Source organism: Maniola hyperantus, chromosome 9 (assembly GCF_902806685.2).
Source record: "Maniola hyperantus chromosome 9, iAphHyp1.2, whole genome shotgun sequence".
In the NCBI taxonomy this organism is placed as follows: domain Eukaryota; kingdom Metazoa; phylum Arthropoda; class Insecta; order Lepidoptera; family Nymphalidae; genus Maniola; species Maniola hyperantus.
Window position 1 is genome coordinate 1,125,909 of NC_048544.1, and position 24,171 is coordinate 1,150,079.

At 38.6% G+C, this 24,171-nt stretch overlaps 1 protein-coding gene across 3 annotated transcripts in view; it reads left to right on the plus strand.

Moving 5' to 3' along the window:
• Nucleotides 1-3,614: 3,614 nt before the first annotated feature.
• The window catches only part of CdGAPr (GTPase-activating protein CdGAPr), a 53,698-nt gene continuing 33,141 nt past the window's right edge, over nt 3,615-24,171 (plus strand). For 2 of the 3 annotated variants that reach the window (XM_069500822.1, XM_069500823.1), the window contains exons 1-2: nt 22,685-23,340; nt 23,501-23,685. In XM_069500822.1, the coding sequence (XP_069356923.1) occupies nt 23,330-23,340; nt 23,501-23,685 (196 nt within the window). In that variant the 5' untranslated portion in view covers nt 22,685-23,329. Of the gene's footprint in view, nt 4,378-16,787; nt 16,889-17,913; nt 17,994-19,234; nt 19,342-21,295; nt 21,429-22,496; nt 22,657-22,684; nt 23,341-23,500; nt 23,686-24,171 lie in introns of those variants that run through there. The other variant, XM_034972070.2, reaches the window with a different exon arrangement.

Below are 24,171 nucleotides of genomic sequence, written 5' to 3' on the forward strand. Positions count from 1 at the left end.
TACACCACCTGATTGTTCCCGTGACCACCCGTGACCCAGTCACCAGGCGACGCGCAGGAGCGCCGCTGGGTTTTAGTGGGTATTCCGGTCGCCTCTCGGCCGGCGAGTCCAACATACCTTCTTCCCAGTTGGCTGGCTGGTTGGGTAGCTGGCTGGGTAGTTGGCTGGCTTCTAGGGGGGATGCGTAAACGCATTTCCCAGGGATTTAAAAAAAACTGCCTGCCCCTAGTGGATTCAAAGCATAATACTTTCAGAACATCAGAATATGTTATTCTTGAATTTTGCGGTCACGGCCATAGGTAGGTTTCTACTTAAGTATCGAATTTATTAACACGTAAATCAAAACTTAATTCAGTTTGAGCGTGGGATGGACGTTGGATGAACGCAAAGAATTCGTGAATACGTACTAAAGAAGATATATTCATGAAACAGAATGTTTGTATTAATCCGTTTAGCTGTTTCATGGATTATTAAATCTAAACGGAGGATGAGAGGCATAAAATTAATTTGGTCTTTGATCCAACGTTACGGGATACGGTTAAATGGTTGACGATCGGGGAACTAAACTGTTCTTCTTAGGAAGACATGTTTATCAAATATAGTTGCTTAAAAATTATGTAAATTGTTATTGTCTTCGTTTGAAAATCTATATATTATATATAAAAGGAAAGGTGACTGATATATCAACGCACAGCTCAAACTTTTGGACGGATCGGGCTGAAACTTGGCATGCAGATAGCTACGAGTATTATGACGGAGACATCTACTAAGGATTTTCGAAAATTCAACCCCTGAGAGAGAAATATAGGGGTTGAAATTTGTGTAGTCCACGCGTACGAAGTCGCAGCATAAGCTAGTATTACAATAAAGCTTAAAGCTAGTCTTATCTAATTACTATACCATGAAAACTAGCTGCATTTCCTGGACAGCCAGGCCGTTGCATATTATAGTTTAGAGTATAAAATATATAGGTTATTTCTCATATTTTTTAGGGTTTCGTACCTCAAAAGGAAAAACGGAACCCTTATAGGATCACTTTGTTGTCTGTCTCTCTGTCTGTCTGTCTGTCTGTCTGTCTGTCAAGAAACCTACAGGGTACTTCCCGTTGACCTAGAATCATGAAATTGGCAGGTAGGTAGATCTTATAACTGACATTTGGGGGAAAATCTGAAAACCGTGAATTTGTGGTTACATCACACAAAAAAAAATTAAATTGTGGTCATGAACTAATAATTAGTATTTCTAATTTTCTAAGTAAGATAACTATATCAAGTGGGGTATCATATGAAAGGTCATTATCTGTGCATTCTAAAACAGATTTTTATTTATTTTTATGTATCATAGTTTTTGAATTATCCTGCAAAATATCGAAAAAATACGACTGTAGTGCGGAACCCTTAATGCGCGAGCCTGACTCGCACTTGGCCGGTTTTTATTATGTTTATTAAATAGCGGTTCATTCGTATACATTAAAGCAATCATTAGTCATTTAACAGCAGAAATTATTATATCTCATGCCGGAATAACTTTTACCAACGTCTGTCGGTCTAGGTCGCATATTTTCATCCTAGGCACACAATAAAGCTTCAGGGTCGCGCTGAATGGATTTGTCTACGCAAATTATACGGAACACTCGCTACTCCCACCGACAATTGTTATCGTTGCGTCATTTGAGACGTGTGTCATGCAGATGGGAAGGATATGGTAGAGGTCAGATGCTTTGGGAGATTTTTTTTGTTCTTCGCAGATGTCAGCAATTTTTACAAAGTTTGTACAATAAAATCTTCATTTAATTTTAAAGTTCAGATCTTATCAATGCAGCTCTCTCATAAAATATTATCTGCCTCTATTCTTTATCTTCCTTCTTCTTGCCCTGCCCTTTAAAATGTAAACATTTTAGTGATTTCTTCCATAATAGCCTACAGAAAATATTGTACATCGAGCTTTAGAAAGGTATTTCGGCTTCGTAGTGCGTTATCTCTGTCACTCATACTTGTGCGTGTGACGTTTTGTCGGTCTCAACGACAGAGACAACGCTCTACGAAACCGCTCTCTAAATATCTTTCTAAAAGTCGATATAGAGTATTTTCTGCCGCGTACTGTACTTAGATACATAGATATCAAAAGATAAAAATTTAAATTTATAAAATGCACTGAACGATTTATTGACCTTCCAAATCAATTAGGTAGGTAAATTAAGGTTTTAAGTTGAGTATTTTTAGGGTTCCGTACCTAAAAAGGAAAACCGGAACCCTTATAGGATCACTTTGTTGTCTGTCTGTCTGTCTGTCTGTCGGTCTGTCAAGAAACCTACAGGGTACTTCCCGTTGACCTAGAATCATGAAATTTGGCAGGTAGGTAGATCTTATAGCTGACATTTGGGGAAAAATCTGAAAACCGTGAATTTAGGGTTAGATTACACAAAAAAAATTAAATTGTGGTCATGAACTAATAATTAGTATTTTCAACTTTCGAAGTGAGTGACTATATCAAGTGGGGTATCATATGAAAGGTCTTCCCTTGTACATTCTAAAACAGATTTTTATTTATTTTTATGCATTATAGTTTTTGAATTATCGTGCAAAATGTCGAAAAAATACGACTGTAGTACGGAACCCTCATTGCGCGAGCCTAATTCGTACTTGGCCGGTTTTTTTTCAATTGGATGATAAAGCAGCCCTTGACTGCGATCTCACCTTGCGATGAATGACGATGCAATCTACAAGAACTACACCTACTACCACTATTGATAATATTAATGAGCTATGACTAACTGAATTCACATTCGGTAATCGCAATCGCACCACTGCAAGTAGCCAGCCATTGCAAATTGATTCGTTACTTTCCAGCCCCGACGGATGCCGGACTGGTTTTTTTAATTACTTTACTTCCCGTCTTGTCTCTGCCGTACACCAAATACCAATACACTCATTCACACATCCTTTGTTGTTGTTGCGTAGTTTCAACTTTGGCATTTTGTTTGTGACCAATAGTTTACTATGATGATTGTGATTTGACCTCAGACTAAGATCAAGGAGACTTGGTATCAAAATAATAATACCTATCTTGTTAGAGCAAGCTAGGTGTATAAAAAAGCTCTGAAGAGTGATAAAGACAAAAACAAATTTTTTGTCTTTGTCATAGTTTAGCTTTTTGGGCACAGTTAATTATAACAACAGTATAAATGCGACAGTGTGTCTGTCTGTCTATCTGCTAGCTTTTCACGGCCCATCCTTTTCACCGATTTTGACGAAATTTGATGCAGATATAGCTTGCAAGTAGCCTATATCCTTCCCCGGGGAAGGATATAGGCTACTTGCAATATTTTATACAATATTTGATATATTTTTATCCCAGAAAATCAAAGAGTTCCCACGGATTATTAGAAAGCTATTTCCACGCGGACGAAGTCGCAAGCATCACCTAGTATTTCTTATAATATTACATAGAAGTGTTCTTAGGAAAAGTGAAATGAATGAATGAATTATCATGGTAAACGTATGATAAAAAACTCATACCTTATTTTCCACTAAAAGGTGGTAAAATATTTCCATTGGCAACACTATAATCGACCGCGCACGGGTGCAATTACGGCGCGGGACGGAGGGGGCAGGGCGGCTGTCAAATCGAATTACGGCCCCGAGTTACGATTCACGTTAATTTCTCCCGAAAAGCTTTTTCCTGAATTAATTTACTCGCTATTTCCAATTTAAACTCGGGCGAACGACGCGCGAGCACGGAAATCTTTAACAGAAATACGAAATATTTCATTCCAAATTCCTAACTCACGCAGTAACCTGCTATTTTTGTTTGGTAGTCCAGTGCCACAGTAAATATTGTTCTTGTGTCGAAATATTGGTGCAGTGGTTTCTTTTACTTCTTCCTTGCCGTAGCAGTGGAGCGTGAAAACTGTTGCAGCAATGCTGAAATAAGACTTTCGCAATCCATGAATTTGTGTCAGTACAAACGATCGTGCCAGTACGGAGTAGGTACCTAGTGCCCTAAAAGCAGTGCCAAAACCAAATGTTAATGTAAATTGATACCTTTTCTGATCGATGCCGTCTAAAATATGCGGTGTTAATTTTATTTTTTGTTCCATTTTACATGTAAAGTGAACTTGTGCGTTTTTAGTGAGCAGAGTGTACCATCAAACCTAAATATGAGAATGGTTGTGACATTCCATTTTTAAAAAGACTGAACAGATAATTTTGTAGCTCTTATTTTTTTAATTGAGTGTTCAAGGCAAAGGTATAACTTAAGTTGTAGTGTGGATTCAGTTTAAATGGCAGATAAAATAGGAATGTTTCGTCTCCATCTTCAGCCATGAGAAGGGTCTTCGGCGTGTGCTCTGACGGGTGGCTCCTTTGTGGACAGAATGTGAGCGGCTAGTGGCTGTCTTCTATTTGTTGTCTGTATGTTGGTTGTTTTTAGTTATGTTCCTTTTTTAATAATTTAACTAATGAGTTATGAGCATGAATGTATAATAAAGGTGGATCAGGTGCTCCTCACCTACCTACACCTACACCTACTTAGAGCAAATACCTACTTATTGCTATCCCACTTTGACTAACAAATTAGAGCAAGAGGTTGTACCCCAGTGACCTTCGTAGGCAGTTGAAGTCGGTATTTGCTTAAAATAGGTATTATTATGAGTGCCGCTGTCCATAGGTTCGTGGTCATGCCACTAATATTTAAAAGTTTTACTATGGCTAAAAAAAAAACCTCGTTTAGGGTCCCGTACCTCAAAAAGGACCCCTTACAGGATCACTTTGTTGTCTGTTTGTCCATCTGTCCATCGTGTCTGTCAAGAAAACCTATCCGGTTAACCTAGAATCATAAAATTTGTTCATGAAAAAATAATTAGTATTTTCAATTTTCAAAGTAAGATTTCTATACCAAGTGGGATATCATAATATGAAAGGGCTTTACCTGTACATTCTAAAACAAATTCGTACTTATTTTTATGCATCATAGTTTTTGATTTAACATGCAAAATGTCGAGAAAATACGATGCGTGAGTCTGATTCGCACTTGGCTGGTTTTTTTTTATTTGGTACTTAGTGAGACAATTCATAAATCATCATTATGTATTACTAGCTGATGCCCGCGACTTCGTACGCGTGGATTAAGGTTTTTAAAAATCCTGTGGAAACTCATCAATTTTCCGGGATGAAAAGTAGCCTATGTCCTTTCCCGGGATATAAGCTAACTCTGTACCAAACATTAAAATCGGTTGAACGGTTGAGCCGTGAAAAACTAGCAGACAGACAGACAGATAGACAGACACACTTTCGCATTTATAATATTAAGTATGGATCATATATGCACTCGTACAACAGTTAGTTAAAATAATAGCCTAGTAAAGCTTTTTTTTATTTCTGGCACCATATTATCACTCTCTGTTCCAAACCCCTACCGGGAATTGAACCCGGGGCCTCCCACCTAACAGGACTTACCACTGCGCCAGGGAGGTTGTCGAAAGTCTTGAGAAAGGTCGAGGAGCAGTACAATGGTTCCACAGTTATACTGCTAGTGGACATTTTAAAATATCCCTACCGATGTGATATGGGTCAAAATACTTTGTGAAAAGCTGAAGAAGCGAGTGTGCATGTATGAAATTTTGTTTTTGTGGTTTATCTTTACTTAGAAACTAATTTGGTTTTGATTGGTTGTGTTTGTAATTAATCTAACTCACTCTTGATAAACTCATCATCATCATCATCATCATCATCATCATCATCATATTCATCAGCAACCAATAGACGTCCACTGCTGGACGTAGGTCTCTTGTAGGGACTTCCACACGCCACTGTCTTGCGCCGCCTGGATCCAGCGGTTCCCTGCGACTCGTCTGATGATGTCCGTCCACCTGGTGGGGGGTCTTCCAATGCTGCGTCTTCCGGTGCGAGGTCGCCATTCCAGCACCTTGGGACCCCAACGTCTATCGGTTGTACAAACTATGTGCCCTGCCCATTGCCACTTCAGCTTCGCAACTTGATTGACTCACAGTTTTAGATTTACTTTTGTAATTAACTACTACTTGTACTAAGTTTAAAAAAAGCTGTGATAGCCTAGTGGTTAGGACGTCCGCCTTCTAATTGGAGGTCGGGGGTTCGATCCCGGGCATGCACCTCTAACTTTTTGGAGTTATGTGCGTTCTATGTAATTAAATGTCACTTGCTTTAATGGTGAAGGAAAACATCGTAAGGAAACCTACACACCTGAGAGTTCTCCATAATGTTCTCAAAGGTGTGTGAAGTCTACCAATCCGCACATGGCCAGTGTGGTAGACTATGGCCAAAACCCTTCTCACTCTGAGAGGAGACCCGTGCTCTGTAGTGAGCAGGCAATGGATTGATCATGATCATGTACTAAGTTTGCTTTTGAACCTGTCTATACACATATCATCATCATGATCAACTTGTCGCCAGCTTACATGGGTCTCCTCTCAGAATAAGACGGGTTAGGCTTCACATACCTTTGAGAATATTATGGAGTACTCTCAGGCATGCAGGTTTCTCCTCACTGTTTACTTTACCATTAAAGCAAAAAAAATCGGTCACGTGCGAGTTGGACTCGCACAGGAAGGGTCCGTATCATTTTACCGTGCAGGTCAGCTTATTTGATCTCTGATAAGCTGACCTGCGCTGTTTCGACCTCTAATTCGGAGTGATGTGCGTTTTAATCAATTAAAATAGAATCCATGTTACTATCAAAGGTCATTGCCCGCATAGATTATAGATGATAGCTATTCCGGATCGTCAGTCGTCACGGAACTGAGTTTCGCGCTTGCGCACAAAAAGGCGGGTTTTTGTACACGTGCGTGACAGCTGTGAGCTGCTGTGTAGTGTGCTCCCACTTCTGCGCGCTACTTGATCACTCCGTGTTAACTTATATAATATGTTTTTTATTTAAATTTATTTAGATATACGTATTTTATTTATTTTTATCAAAGAAGTAATTAAACTATTAATAAACTTAAATCTAAAAAAAAAAACATTAAATTAAAACTAAAATAAATTAAATTAAATCTAAAACCTCGTCGAGACCACCGCAGCGAGGCATTGTACCCAAGATGCTGGCAGCATTACCCCTTTGGATGGCCAAACTAATTCTTTGACCAAGGTAGCTGCCAGCTCTTTACTAATTTATTTTACTTATGTACTTATTTTTTTCCGAAGAAAATATTCTTTACTAGCTGATGCCCGCGACTTGGAATTAGGTTTTTCAAAAATCCCGTGGGAACTCTTTTATTTTCCGGGATAAAAAGTAGCCTATGTCACTCTGCAGGTCTTTATCTATACCCATGCAAAAAATCACGTCAATCCGTTGCACCGTTGCGACGTGATTGAAGGACAAACCAACAAACCAATAAACCAACAAACAAACACACTTTCGCATTTATAATAAGGGTACTGATTCATTATATAATAAATAAAAATAAATAAATAAAAATGCGTTTTCCAAATGATTTAAAATGTTAAGTAGGCAAGTCGTTTGCGGCGACATACACCTACGTTTTATATTTAATATATTATATTTAACGCTTTCACCTTTTATAACCAGGAAGAAGACAGAAAAACGGTGAAAACAGACATATTGCATTTCCCCATGACGAGGCTCGCAGCGCATAGCGTAAATACTTTAAACTGGGTTAAACGCCCATTCCTGCGTCTACAAAAGACATAACAACACTTTATGGCCCATGACAGAGATGTTGTAAAAATTTACAGTGCCATCAAAATGTGCGTTATGCTTTATTATTATTTAACGCAAATATGCTTTATGCTACATTTATGGCATTGTTTTATAGAAATTCGCATTCCACACTAAAATACTAGTGAATTACTATAAATAAATTCTAGTTCTAGATTATGACTGCGACTTCGTCCGCGTGAACTACACAAATTTTAAACCTACGGCGGTTACGCACTCATCCGATCCGAGTCCGTGAAAATACGTTCCTTTTTGTTTTGTATGGTAGCTTATGACATAATATGTCGTAGATATTTTTTATATCCGTATTTTCACGGATTCGGATCGGATGACTGCGTAACCACCTTTAGGGGTTGAATTTTCAAAAATCCTTTCTTGCGGATATTTACGTCAAAACAGCTATGTGAAATCTGCACGCCAAACAGCCTGATCCGTCTCAGTAGTTTGAGCTGTGCGATAATGACAGACAGATTGATCTTTCAGCTTTTCCTTTAAATTAATGCATTTAAGTGTCCCAGTCACTTCACCTGCTTTAGATTTGCTTCACCTTTTTACGACTTAAGGGCCATAAAGGCGGTTACCTATAAGGTCAAATGCTTGGGCCTTATAGTTTACTAGCTGATCTGATGCCCGTAACTTCGTCCGCATAGATTTGGGTTTCAAAAACCCGTGGGAACTCTTTGATTTTCCTAGACAAAAAGTAGCATGTGGTCACTCTCCAGGTCTTAAACTACTGTATTCATGCCAAAAATCACACGGTTTGTAGAACCGCGATCTTTATAAAGTTCGGCTCAGACATAGCTTGTCTATTGGACGGATCTTCAATTTATTGTAACTGGCTGTCTGTAAGCTAATGAACAAACCATCTCTTAGTAGGATCTATCTAGTTACTAATTAATTTCTGTCGTTTATCTTGTGCCATTGGTGTTCTGACTTCTTACCATATTTGGTCTCACACGTGGTCTACAATTGGCTTGACTGACTCAAGTAGGTATTATTTTACTCACGACTCAGATATATTTCTATTTCGAATAGTCATACCATCATTTTATCTGATATAATATGTATGTAAATATCATTTTGCGCCATCTTCGCGAATTCCGTGGAAAATAAATAAGGAAAATCCATATTTATAACATTATACCTACTCACTTTAATTAGTACCTAAATGATATCACTAAGCCTACTAATTTTATTTGCACAAGTTTAAAAAATCTATTAAAAATATGCTCCTGAAAAAAGCATATTACACAATTGAAGATTATCTAAATGATAAAAGAGCGTGGATTTGACCTGCAGCTCGTTCCAGCAACGCACAAGACTGCAAATACTATTTTATACATGGCATAATCTTGTACCTATATCAAATATTTGAAAAGAGCAACCGCCGAGTTTCTTGCTGGTTCTTCTCGGTAGGAAAGGCATTCCGAACCAGTGGTAGATGCATCCGACTATTCGAAAGTACTTGTAAAAGTTTATTCGAATAAAAAAGATTTTTATTTTATTTATTTTATTTATTTATACATCGATTGACTCATAATTGCGTTACGCTGAATCTTTTCACTCTTTTACAAATTGTTCTGTTTGGCTGAAATCTGAAAACAACGGCACCAGCGGCAGTGCCTTCTTATTTTATTCTATGACAAAAATTATTTATTTATTTATTCAGATACAAGTTAGCCTTTGACTGAAAATTGTGTCCGGTCTGATCTGACGGGAGGCTTGTGGCGGCCGTGGCTGGTTACCACTTACCACCCTACTGGCAAAGCCGCCAAGCGATTTAGCGTTCTAGTAGGATGTCGTGTAAAAACCAGTATGGGTTTAATTAAAACTGCCATACCCCTTCAAAGTTAGTCCGCTTCCATTTGATTGCACTCAAGGGCTAACTTGTAGTGGAATTCAAAAACCGGCCAAGTGCGAGTCAGGCTTGCGCAATGAGGGTTCCGTACTACAGTCGTATTTTCGACATTTTGCACGATAATTCAAAAACTATGATGCATAAAAATAAATAAAAATCTGTTTTAGAATGTACAGGTAAAGACCTTTCATATGATACCCCACTTGATATAGTCACTCACTTCGAAAGTTTAAAATACTAATTATTAGTTCATGACCAGTTTTTTTTTGTATGATCTAACCCTAAATTCACGGTTTTCAGATTTTTCCTCAAATGTCAGCTATAAGATCTACCTACCTGCCAAATTTCATGATTCTAGGTCAACGGGAAGTACCCTGTAGGTTTTTTGTCAGACAGACGGACAGACAGACAACAAAGTGATCCTATAAGGGTTCCGTTTTTCCTTTTGAGGTACGGAACCCTAAAAAATGAAACAATAAACGATTGTTATAACGAGCCATTGAAGAAACGCCGCTCACCTTGCGCGGCCGTGGACGAGCGTATAAGATATATGGTTAGAGTTGCTATTTATTTCTTGAAATTGCTACTAAACTCTTTAGATTTTGCTTAAGAATTAATTCTAAACCATAGACATTTTATTTGTAAACAGAGGCACGTCAAAATGATAGAAGAAATACTACAGACGTGACAGAACAATTAACAGATTATAAATGGCAAATCTATGGTACTTACATGGCAAAACATAATAAAGATTTTATTATATTTTAGAAATAAAGTAATTGTGGATTTAAATAGAGTATAATGTGGTATTTAAAGTATATATATTTAGTAGAGTTTAAACTCTATTGACTCTATTGAATTTAATATTTACATGGTATCACTATATTTGTATACAGAGGGTGGGAGTTAATCCCAGCCTATAAATGGCTCTGCTTTGACTGTAGAGATGATTAATTTTCCTATTTTTAATAAGAAGCTGTGACATACCTACAGGTACGAATATTGTTGATTTTATATTTCTATTGTTATACTATGTATGTTGTTTTATGTGTTGGTTAATGTGTAATTTGTTATACATCTGGTATTCCTTTGTAATAGTTTATGCTTATACCCTATGTGGGTTGGATATGTTATGGTAATACCTACCATAGTTGTATCTATTTTTCAATAATTGTGAATAGACACCGCCGAGTTTTTTCTTGCCAGTTCTTTCTCTCGGTAGATATGCTTTTTCGAACTGGCGGTAGATTTTTCTTAAAGGAAATAATAAATTATATAATGATAAAGCAATAATTAATGGTAAAGATAAACTTTGATTTGGAGGGACTTTTCCCTGAATAAAACAGTTTATTTCCTTATACAATCTTTTATTTTGTTTTCTACCTTCAACCACGCCCTAGCTTTTTGATAACGAACTAAGGTTTAGGCTCTCAGTAGGTGATTCCTGACTCTATTGTCTCTATACTTCTGAGGCTAATCTAGCATCAGAAGTGGGATACGATATGGCTGAATTGTGCCTTTTCTAATGCAATTGTACAAGTTTCAGAAATACCGGCCAATTCGGATGGCTTTGTGAAAAGCCATCAAAGATGTTCCAACAGGCGTTGTGATGACTGACGTCCACGAGAGGTACCACAATGGACATTGGATACCCTAAATCTGGAAATCTTAATATGAAAATATGGTATGAAAAAAAAAGTGAAAGTGAATTAAAACTTTTTTGCAAGACAATTTTTCAGGCAGGTAGGCCTTAGAAAGTTTTATTGCGTAATCATGGACCTATTAATACTCTGTGTAATGTAGTAACACAGTTTCATAGTACCTGTCGTCATTTTATTTGTTTTAAAACTAATTGTATTATAGAAATAAAGATGTGGGTACTAAATAAATAAAATTTTTGCGGGTAATTTTGTGTTCAGTATAGATGTTCTGTTTCAATGACTCAGATTAATGTTTGAAGGTGTTTAATCGCATGATGTCCCAGCTAGTAACACAAATCGATATTACGTAAATTAATGTTAAAAATTTGCAGGTAGTTAGTTGGTATGAAATTTTTATTAAATGATCATACGATAAAATGTGGTTAAATGTCAGACTGACCGAGCGGTGAAAAACTAAAGCAAGTTTGTCAGTAAATATTTACTGATGATTAATTTGTGTTCTATTTTAATTTACGTCTGACGTCTAGCCGTATATTCGTAATTTATATGATAGTGATGTTGACATTGAATCATTGAATATTGTTTTACGAGTGATGAGTCATCTTACTTTTTTTTTAGTTATGTTCTTGAGGCATTTCCTATGTAAGTACTTCGAGAACGAAGTACTTTTCAGGTTGGCCGAATAGATGTATATAATTTATTTATGTGTTACATAATGACAGAGAGAAAAGAAGGAAAAAAAAGAACCAAAAAAAAAAAGAAAAAATAATTTTTTTTTGTTGTAATTTTGTTTCAAATTAAGAACAATACAGAAATACATATTGCATCATTCGTTAAATATTGATGATTCATTGATCAGAAACGCGATTAGCGTGGCCATTTTTGTAAATTTGCTATTGACTTTGCATCGGAGTTCTCACTCGCGAAACGTAGAGATGAAAGATTTGTGATACCTACCTACAATAATTAAGAAATTTTGTTGGAGTTTATTTTTGTAGTTTTTATATAAGGATAGGTTAGGCTGCTGATGTCTTATCCTGTTGCTATGCCGCTAAGTCTAGTAGCTACTGATTGTTTGATGTCATTGTTTTTTTATATATACCCACCGTTACGTAATGTGATGTAATGGAGCTGCCAATCCACACTTGGCCAGCGTGGTGGACTATGGTTAAACCTGAAACTTAAATTTAGAATATTGGAATTTAGAGATTATTGACTACCCACTTGTGTTTAATATTTTTTAATGCCGTATTTTGTTGTTTTGTTTGAATAATACTTTTGATTTTTTGACGTTTTTGATGTTTGAAGTGTTTAACTATTTTTGATATTGATTACTTCTTTGACGATCTTTTTAATGTAAATTATTTTTGTGGTATTTTTTGACATTTTAGTTTTTGATACCTACCTTTATGTTTTTATTTACGATCTTTTTGGATTTTTATATTTTATTGTGGAAAAATGTTTTGGTATTTATTTAAAAAGGAAGGTTGTTGGCACATCATTGGATGTGGGAAGCAACAAATGTTTTTGTATAGTCCAAGGACTGATTGCAGATAGACAAAAAGAGATTGAATAGAAAATATTTTTGAAAGTAAATAACGATAATTAGATAAGTTTACTCTTTGATTATTTTTACTTCTTCTAACATAGTAGTTAGTTTTGTTTTGATATATCTTACATATAATTACTTTTATATACCTACCCTTTGTTTTTGACTTTGGTACTTTAGGAGTAAAAGTCGATGGTATTTTATTATTCTTGCAAAATTATTAACTTGAAATTTTTAAAAATGTTCTCAAGATTTAACTTATGTTGAAATATTATTATTTTTGTAACTTTTTCATTTTGATGGTTTCTTTTTATGAAACAAATATTATTTTAAAGTCTGATAATTTACATTTTGTTCAGTTGCAATTTTTCTTTGTTTAATATTCATCTCTATTTATTGGAATTTATTTAAAACTTTGATCAAATGTTCGATCAAAGGAAAAAATGTATAGTGATATATGGATCAAAACCAATGGTGTTAAGGGACAATTTTATGATGTTTACGATGTTGCCTTAAAACCAATGGTGTTGAAGGATATTTTGTAGTTTAATACCAGTGGTGTTAAAAATATTTTTTGATATTGGTTTAAAACCAATGGGGTTAAAGGATATCTTGTTTGGAAACATATGTGCTGTGGCGAGAAAAATATTTCTTGTATTTTTGAGAGTAAACTGTGTGGTAATTTTGTATGTCACACACATGTTTAAAATGTTTTTTTTAATTTTGTTGGAAGCCACAGACATGTTGTTTGAAAATAAATGTTTTGATGTTGTTTAACAACTTTATTTACTTTACGAATTGTTTGTTTTTATTTTGTTGCTTCGAGAACGAAGCAATTGTCAGTTTGGCCGTATAAGATATATGGTTAGAGTTGCTATTTATTTCTTGAAATTGCTACTAAACTCTTTAGATTTTGCTTAAGAATTAATTCTAAACCATAGACATTTTATTTGTAAACAGAGGCACGTCAAAATGATAGAAGAAATACTACAGACGTGACAGAACAATTAACAGATTATAAATGGCAAATCTATGGTACTTACATGGCAAAACATAATAAAGATTTTATTATATTTTAGAAATAAAGTAATTGTGGATTTAAATAGAGTATAATGTGGTATTTAAAGTATATATATTTAGTAGAGTTTAAACTCTATTGACTCTATTGAATTTAATATTTACATGGTATCACTATATTTGTATACAGAGGGTGGGAGTTAATCCCAGCCTATAAATGGCTCTGCTTTGACTGTAGAGATGATTAATTTTCCTATTTTTAATAAGAAGCTGTGACATACCTACAGGTACGAATATTGTTGATTTTATATTTCTATTGTTATACTATGTATGTTGTTTTATGTGTTGGTTAATGTGTAATTTGTTATACATCTGGTATTCCTTTGTAATAGTTTATGCTTATACCCTATGTGGGTTGGATATGTTATGGTAATACCTACCATAGTTGTATCTATTTTTCAATAATTGTGAATAGACACCGCCGAGTTTTTTCTTGCCAGTTCTTTCTCTCGGTAGATATGCTTTTTCGAACTGGCGGTAGATTTTTCTTAAAGGAAATAATAAATTATATAATGATAAAGCAATAATTAATGGTAAAGATAAACTTTGATTTGGAGGGACTTTTCCCTGAATAAAACAGTTTATTTCCTTATACAATCTTTTATTTTGTTTTCTACCTTCAACCACGCCCTAGCTTTTTGATAACGAACTAAGGTTTAGGCTCTCAGTAGGTGATTCCTGACTCTATTGTCTCTATACTTCTGAGGCTAATCTAGCAAGCGCTTCATATTAATTGATCAGTTAATTGTAGCCATGCGATATGCGTATTAAGAACATTGTGTCATCCAGTATGTACCTGCGTTTACTTTTAGTGGTTAATATGTTCGAAATGCGAATACGAGGTCCTGGGATCGATTCCAGAGTAGGGCCAATTTTTTTATTCATTATAGGCTTGACTATAATCACACCTGATGGAAAGTGATGATGTGGCCTAAATGGAACGCGTTTACTTAGAAAATGCCTATTCACTCAGTTAAGTAATGTACAATAAATAACACTTTTTTAATATTAATAAATTTTTATGGTGGCCATTTTAAATTTGCTATTATTTGTTGTTATTAACAATAGAAATACACATTCTGTGAAAAATTCAACTCTCTACCTATTACGGTTCACGAGATACAGTCTGTTGATAAATAAACAGACGGACGAACAGCGGAGGCTTAGTGATAGGCGATAGGGTCCCGTTGGCACCTTTCGGGTACGGAACCCTTAACTAAGCCCTGTCCACCCCCTTATATCGTCCAACCATTTGCGTATTTGGCGACCTGGAGCCCTTTTGCCTTCAATTTATCCTTCCAAAACTAATCTTGGAAATGAGAATTGGGCTCTTCTTTGTAAATGTCCAAACAAAGCGAGCTTCCTTCGTATGATAGTGAACATGAGTTCTCTGTCTCTGTGGACCATTTCCGGTACCTTATTGTTCTTTGAAGTAAGCTGTGATAGCCTAGTCGTTAGGACGTCCGTCTTCTAATCGGAGGTCGGGGGTTCGATCCCGCGCACGCACCTCTAACTTTTCGGAGTTATGTGCGTTTTAATTAATTAAATATCACTTGCTTTAACGGTGAAGGAAAATATCGTGAAGAAACCTGCATGCCTGAGAGTTCACCATAATGTTCTCAAAGGTGTGTGAAGTCTACCAATCCGCACATGGCCAGCCCGCCCCAGCGTGGTAGACTATGGGCAAAACCCTTCTCACTCTGAGAGGAAACCCGTGTTCTGTAGTGAGCCGGTGATGGGTTGATCATGATGATTGTTCTTTGTAAAGCTGTTCCAGGTTATCTTGAGCATTCTCCTGTAGATCCACATCTCAAATCTGTATCTGAATAAATAAATAAAAACCTGAGAGATAAGTGTGAAATGCATCGTTAGCTCGTAAACAAGCCGATAACCAGGCATGCTCAGATAAGTGTCAAGTGTCCGTGATTCATTGGTTCGGGCCCGGCGACGGTGTGGCACGCGTCTTAGGGCCTTATCTCTACGACAAGTGTACATGACAACTTGACAAGATAGGTATATATAACTAAACTAGCGACCCGCCCCGGCTTCGCATGGGTGCAATGTAAATACTAATGTGGTGTCACTGCCTCGGAAACTCTCAAATGAGAGGATTTTTTTCCGACCTAATTCACATTATTTCAATTTCTCTAGGGATCTCTAATTTTTTGCGAATTAAACTATAGCTATAAACCTTCCTCTTGAATCACTATTAATACACTATATAAAAACCGCATTAAAATCCGTTGCGTAGTTTAAAAGATCTACGCGTTCATACATACATACAGACGCGGGAAGCGACTCTATTTTATACTATGTAGAGACTATACACAATCAAATCAACAAATAGGTTAAATAACTTCCAATTTGCTGATATTGGCGTCGATTCTGTTCTTTCTCTAAACTAAATTTAGAGTATCTGCCATCTTTTTCTTTTCAATATTGCTAAAAAAGGACAACATGAACTTTACATTTAAAGACTTAGTACACGCTATGAATTTAAACGATAGGCTCGCGACTGGTAGCTAAAGTCATGAAGTTTGATAGTTTTAAATTAAATTTTAACCTGTCAAAATGTGGCCGTCCTTTTCGTATTACTTAATTAGTAAGAAAAGGATGCGAATACTCTTAAATTTAGTTGTCGTCAGAATCAGCACCACTAGCGTCAATTCTGATGTTTTTCTCTAAACTAAATTCATAGTATCTGCATCTTTTTCTTTTTAATATGTATTGCTAAAAAAGGAAGGAAAATAAACTTCCAATTTAAAGACCAAATTTTAGTGCACACACAATAAGCTCACGACTGCACCTAAAGTAATGAGGTTTGACAGTTATCAATTAAATTAGCCGTGTCTTCCTTTTCTTGTCTGATATGAAAAAGATATAAATACTCTTCCATCATTGATGAGATATGTTGTGTCTATTGCAGGGTTCCCCGCACGGCTCGGTGATGTCCTGCCAGTCGCTGGCGGCGCGCGCCTTCGCCGAGCCGGACAAGGACTCGCATTGCACCAGAACCACCTTCCACAGGTACGTACAGGTCGAGATGGCAATCGGGGTATGAGGCAGGGGGACGCTCCATACACCCGCACATCACCCGCGCTATTCCGCTCCGGGTTACCGCGGTGGATGTGGGGGTGTCTGCCACAGTGACAATGGGTAGTTGTAGAGATTTTTCCACCTTTATTCTAATTACGCTACAAAAAAATGTATTGGCTGCTTGGAAGGCATTCCACGCTCTCATTACATAATAAACTTATGCTATACAAGCAAGTTCTGATGCCTGTATGGACGTATGGTATACAACTCTGGGGGTGTACTAAACCGACCAATGTTCAAGAAATACAGAGATTCCAGAACAAAGTACTCAGGGAAATAACAAATGCACCCTGGTATGTAAGAAATCACGATCTCCACAGGGACCTTAAGATAGAGTTCGTAAACAAAATCATCCAAAAGTACGCAGAAGCTCACCAACATCGACTTCGCCATCATGTTAATTTGGAGGCTGTGAAGCTTCTAGATAACATGGATATCAAAAGGAGGCTCAAAAGAACCAAGCCGTTCGAATTAGTGTTAAAAAGTACTTAAGTGCAGCGTTTGTGTAATAGTGCTCGTGCTACTTTATTTTTCTAGGTCACAAGAACATGGTGAACTGTAAGTACGTGTTAGAATAAACTAAGGACAGTTATTGGACTGTAAATTAGATTTAAAAATTAATCATACGTAGAAGTTTAAGCTAGAATAATATTACTTATTAGCCCATAGGCTAGATGGTAGTAGTAATAAAGCTGCCATTTTATAATGGTGCTTTATGGTAGGAAAAAAAAAAAAAACCTTTATTCTGCTCTGTCTCTTGCCAAAAGAATATTAATTCTTCTTGTTTCCCGGACTAGATATGCTTAGAATTACTCAAGAAACATCTGTGGTGACGGTCAAAGCTTAATCAAAAAATTTGCGGCCACGTCCCTTTTTGCTCGTAAATATAATCTGACCACCTGACTAAGGAGCGTTAATCCTGCGCAAAGTTTAATTTAAGTTGTTATCGGTTTCAGAACGGTGCGGTTCAGTTCAGATTCCCGCAGTCAAACCACGAGGACGTCAAACGATACAGAATGCAAGCGGGACACTCCAGGTACTGTACCACTATTCACACATAACTTGCTGCTGGTCACTTGAAAACTAAGGTTCCTTAATCGAAAATAAGTATATTTGTCACAATGGCTTCAGTCAGCTGTAAAATTATTAGTGAGGTTAGCTCCGAGTAGTTTTTGACGATCTCCTGGTCAACCTATAAGCTCCAACATATTATAAGACCAAAGCTTAGCTGCTCGATTGCGGTAGAATGACAGCTACAATGTCACGATCGCAATCACCTCAGTAGGGCGATTGTCTAAAACCTGCATCAATCATTATTACAATCTCAATTTGTTCTGATTGGCTGAATTTGTGCGATTCTTGTTGCAACAATGCATTGTGGCCAATAGTGAGCGAGCATTAACCAATCAGAGATGATTGCGATCGTGACATTGTAGCTGTCAAACAACCGTAGGGCGATTGTCTAAAACCTGCATCAATCATTATTACAATCTCAATTGTTCTGATTGGCTGAATTTGTGCGATTCTTGTTGCAACAATGCATTATGGCCAATAGTGAGCGAGCATTAACCAACCAGAGATGATTGCGATCGTGACATTGTAGCTGTCAAACAACCGCGGTAGGGCCGCAGATTCTCGCTTACTATTGGCTACAATGCATTGTTGCAACAAGAATCGCACAAATTCAGCCAATCACAACAATTGAGATTGTAATAATGATTGATGCAGGTTTTAAGAAATCGACCCGCCAGCGCGTTGTTCTTACTAGTGGGCCGCGGATGGGTTGAATCTTTCCACGTTCTCCCAGTGCTATAAACAATAGGCTACTTGACAATTTTTTTAAGTTGGTCTTAAATGGTTAATATTTGTCCTGTTATATCAAAAAAATTAACACTATATTTTTTTGCGCCCTAAAAACCGTAAAACTTTAATTTAAAAAAATATTTTTCTTAGACAGGTGAAAACACTGTCGGCCATGTTTGGCCGATAGATTATCTGTGCTCTGACGTCATGCATTTGTAAACAACAGTATAACCCTGTGGTTATACGGCGGCGGTATAATGCATGACGTCAGAGCACAGATAATCTATCGGCCAAACATGGCCGACAGTGTTTTCACCTGTCTAAGAAAAATATTTTTTTAAATTAAAGTTTTACGGTTTTTAGGGCGCAAAAAAATATAGTGTTAATTTTTTTGATATAACAGGACAAATATTAACCATTTAAGACCAACTTAAAAAAATTGTCAAGTAGCCTATTGTATTCTGCTGGTTCCAGGGTCAATGTCGCTCAGCGCGCTGTCCGTCACGCCGATGTCGCAAGACTCCGCCATGAGCCAGTCCGCCCCAACGGCGTCCACCACGTTCGACATCGACATTGACTCGGTAAGGTAGTAGTCAACTATCTGGTATTTACAGTACGCGACAGGTCAAGATGGCAATCGGGGTGGGGACGCCCCGTACACCCCCCGCGCCAACTCAGTGCGGAATAGCGTGGCTGACGTGCGGATGTGCGGGGCGTTCCCCCGCCTAATACCACGATTGCCAACTTGTCTTGTCGCGTACTATACAATAAAGATGGGCGTTATTGGCTATTTACGGCAACGGTTAATCAACAGTTACTTAGTTTCAATACCGATATTGTTAACCGTTGCCGAATATCGGTATCAGAGTTGTGTTTCAACTAATCTAATATGCGCAACGCGCAGCGGTTTCCGTAGTAGTAACTAAGCTAGCTGCCGTATCAATACCGTCTGTATAGCTAGCGCGCGCATATTCACTAAAATAAAACCAATTTTACTTTCATGAATATCGTGAAGTAATCACAACCTTAAGTTCATAGCAGTAAAGTTTAATTTGATCATTGACATAGGTCAAACTATAGTGGACGCCTGCACGAATAGTTTGCCACAGTCCAGTTAACCAAAAACATTTCATGAAGATTGATAAACCAAAGAGGACCTTATCTCTATTACTCTAAGGCTAACTGTATTTAGAATGATAGATCAAAGTGTAATGGACAAGTACTTGTACAGTTAAGCCTTAGCGTAATAGAGATAAGGTCGGCTTTGGTTTACCAAGTTCTTAGTTACTAAGCCGGTAGCCAATAACCGCTCCTTCTCAGCTTTCAGTGAAAGAAAGAAAGAGAAGGCATAATTATTGCGTTTCTAGTTACCAAAAAACCAAACAATGCATTGTCAGTTGCCAGTTGGCAGTGTTGCGTTGTCAGGTGGTTCGTCATAGATGATAACTGAAAACCGTTGCTAGCTACGACAATAACGCTATGGTACGCTATAGGCACGGCAGCGGTTTTCAGTTAAGTTAAGCTATAGCGGACACATGTCTACTATACAATCTATTTTTCTTAGCTGACTTACCGCTTATAATAAAACTATCTATCCTACCTGTAATCTGTCGATAGATTACTTAGTTGGCAAAAATTGTATGAGTGAAATCGAATCTTTTATATAACTATAGTACACGACAGCTTGAGATTGCAATCGGGGTGGGGACGCTCCGCACACCCGCACAGCCCCCGCGCGAACGCGGTGCGGGAGAACGCGAGTGACGTGCGGTTGTGCGGGGCGTCTCTCTGCTGCTCTCTGCGCTTCTTTTGCTTGTTCTCAGGTGGAAGAAGCGCAGGAATAACCAGCTCTTAGCTTTAAGTTGTAATGTGTGGCACAATTGCATAAATAAACGTCTTTTCTTTCTTTCTTTCTTTCTTTCTTTCTTTTCTTTCACTCCGCCTCATACCCCGATTGCGATCTCGACCTGTCGCGAACTATAGGTACCTTATACCTTCCGTTTTAAAATTTCAAGACGAAGATATAATTTTATCGTAGTATATTGGGGTCCATTCTCTTGTACACAATCTATAAACTAAACTAAATTAACAGGTCTAAATCTAGTGCTATCCTTTTCCGCAAGCAACATTATGAAAGGGATAGCAATAGATTTAGACGTGCCATTTTAGTTTAGTTTAGACATTGTGTACAACGGAATTAGCCACAATGGGGCTAATTCTGAGCACAACCTAATTTTAGAGTATTCGCATGCTCTTCTTACTAATGTAATATGAAAAGGACAGACACAGTTTGACAGTTTTAAATTTAATTTTTAGATGGTAAAACCCGCGATTTTAACACGCACTCGCGAACCTACTGTTTAAATTTGTATTGTGCACTAAAATTTAGAGTCTTTAAATGTGAAAGTCATGTTCCGTTCCTTTTTTAGCATTAGTTAAAAGAAAAGGATGCAGATACTCTAAGTTAGTATTATTTAACTATTCTAAACTAAGATAAAGTATTCCCTGGCAATAAAATGACTATTTTTCTTACAGCCACCCCCACCGCCCGCGTGCAGGTTCCCGAAACTGGAGGAGTGTGCACACTTTCACTATGAGAGAGTGTCGTTAGGCGGTCTGTCCGTCGAACTCGTGCCTTGCGATACCAGCGGAGACTCGCCCTGCGAAGGTAAATCCTACTGGTTACCCGAGACGTGGAATGTCGTTTTTAATCATTAAATATCACTTGCTTTAACGGTGAAGGAAAACATCGTGAGGAAACCTGCATGCCTGAGAGTTCTCCATAATGTTCTCAAAGGTGTGTGAAGTCTACCAATCCGCACATGGCCAGCATGGTAGACTATGGCCAAAAAACCCTTCCCACTATGCGAGGAGACCCGTGCTCTGTAGTGAGCCGGTGATGGGTTGATCCTGATGATAATGATGAACCGACATAGCTCAACGGGTTGCGAAGCTGAAGTGGCAATGGACAGGGCACATAGTTTGTACAACCGATAGACGTTGGGGTCCCAACGTGCTGGAATGGCGACCTCGCACCGGAAGACGCAGCGTTGGAAGACCCCCCACTAGGTGGACGGACGACATCAGACGAGTCGCAGGGAGCCGCTGGATTCAGGCGGCGCAAGACCGTGGCGTGTGGAAGTCCCTACAAGAGACCTATGTCTAGCAGTGGACGTCTATTGGTTGATGATAATGATGATGATGACCCGAGACGTTTACAAGATCATCTAAGGAGTCTGACCCACTCCCTTGGCCCCACCAACTTCGTGGTTATATGGGCCGAGCGCGGTAGGACGCCCGTTCGGTACTTGCTGTTTGGAGTGTTTTTTGGGGCGCTTTCTTGACGCCCTATATGTCACTCGCCCCTTTTTGGGGCAGACGTCACGGTTACAGGAGATTCCCTTCGCCGATTGTGGTATCACTTCCTCTCTTTTTATTCCTCACTGTTTTCGCTCCCGTTCTGGCTCCCATCCCCCGCGCTCGTCGTCACTTCTTCCTCCTCACCTCCTTTCTCGTCTTCCTCCTCTCTTGCGCCCTCTTCATCCATCCATCAATCTTTGAAGACCGACTAGTTCTATATGGACCGAACACAAAGGATCTGCAGAAATCGCACGAAGCGGGGAAGAAACTTACAACAAACAAACTAGATGTCGCTACACGAACCTCAATCACGCTAACTGAGTTTCTTTAGTAAAATGGGTGACGTACATGTTAAAATATATGACTGCTTTTACAGGATGGGTATGCCTAAAGGTGAGGTCACACGTGAACTCTACAGAGGAGTCGACCGAGTCTCGAGCGTTAAGCGCGAGCTGGACAGAAGCGAGCGACGTCCGGGAGTGGACGCTCACTAGGAATAAGGACAACTTCTTACAGCTGGATGAAATGTTGCACAGGTGAGACAGTTTGTGTTAGTGTGTAAAGGTGAGGTCACACGTGAACTCTACAGAGGAGTCGACCGAGTCTCGAGCGTTAAGCGCGAGCTGGACAGAAGCGAGCGACGTCCGGGAGTGGACGCTCACTAGGAATAAGGACAACTTCTTACAGCTGGATGAAATGTTGCACAGGTGAGACAGTTTGTGTTAGTGTGTAAAGGTGAGGTCACACGTGAACTCTACAGAGGAGTCGACCGAGTCTCGAGCGTTAAGCGCGAGCTGGACAGAAGCGAGCGACGTCCGGGAGTGGACGCTCACTAGGAATAAGGACAACTTCTTACAGCTGGATGAAATGTTGCACAGGTGAGACAGTTTGTGTTAGTGTGTAAAGGTGAGGTCACACGTGAACTCTACAGAGGAGTCGACCGAGTCTCGAGCGTTAAGCGCGAGCTGGACAGAAGCGAGCGACGTCCGGGAGTGGACGCTCACTAGGAATAAGGACAACTTCTTACAGCTGGATGAAATGTTGCACAGGTGAGACAGTTTGTGTTAGTGTGTAAAGGTGAGGTCACACGTGAACTCTACAGAGGAGTCGACCGAGTCTCGAGCGTTAAGCGCGAGCTGGACAGAAGCGAGCGACGTCCGGGAGTGGACGCTCACTAGGAATAAGGACAACTTCTTACAGCTGGATGAAATGTTGCACAGGTGAGACAGTTTGTGTTAGTGTGTAAAGGTGAGGTCACACGTGAACTCTACAGAGGATAAATTACTCAAAAGTTAAAACGCACATAACTCCAAAAAGTTAGAGGTGCAAACCTGGTATTGACATCGAATATGGTTAAATGATTCAAATACTTGCTTCCAGGTGTATATACGACCGGAAAGTGTCTGGTCTTCCGAACCTCAAAGAGTGCATGACAGCAGAGCTGATGCAGGATGAAGCGGAGTACAGACAGCTGATCGCAGACTACGTGCATCACCTGTCCATCATAGCAGATGACTCCATCAACTGTGGACCCGCGCTCAACTGGCTGCAGATGGACAACAAAGGTCTGTCTGCAAAGGAAATACAAGTTTCGTTCATCAATGGGGCATCCTCCAGTTTTTGAGGGATATGTATAGTACGCGACAGGTCTTGATGGCAATCGGGGAGGGAACGCCCTGCACACCCGCACAGCCTCTGCGCTAACCCGTTGCGGGTGTGCAGGGCGTCCCCCCCCCTAACCCCCCCTAACCCCCCCCCCCCCCCCCGATACCCAGATTGCCATCTCAACCTGTCGCGGACTATATGTAAAGTGTGTTTTAGAAGATTTGGTGACCTAAAACCAACTTAAATACTCTGGATGTTTCACTTTAATACTTACACTGGTGAGCATGCTCTGATATCATCAAACCCACTAAAACACACTATTAATTGATCACTCCAACACCGGTGTCAATAAATCCGCTGAATCAAAAACACACGAAGCATATCTCTCTCCAACACTAAAACACAATACACACATTTCAATGCAACACCAGTGTCAACAAACCCTC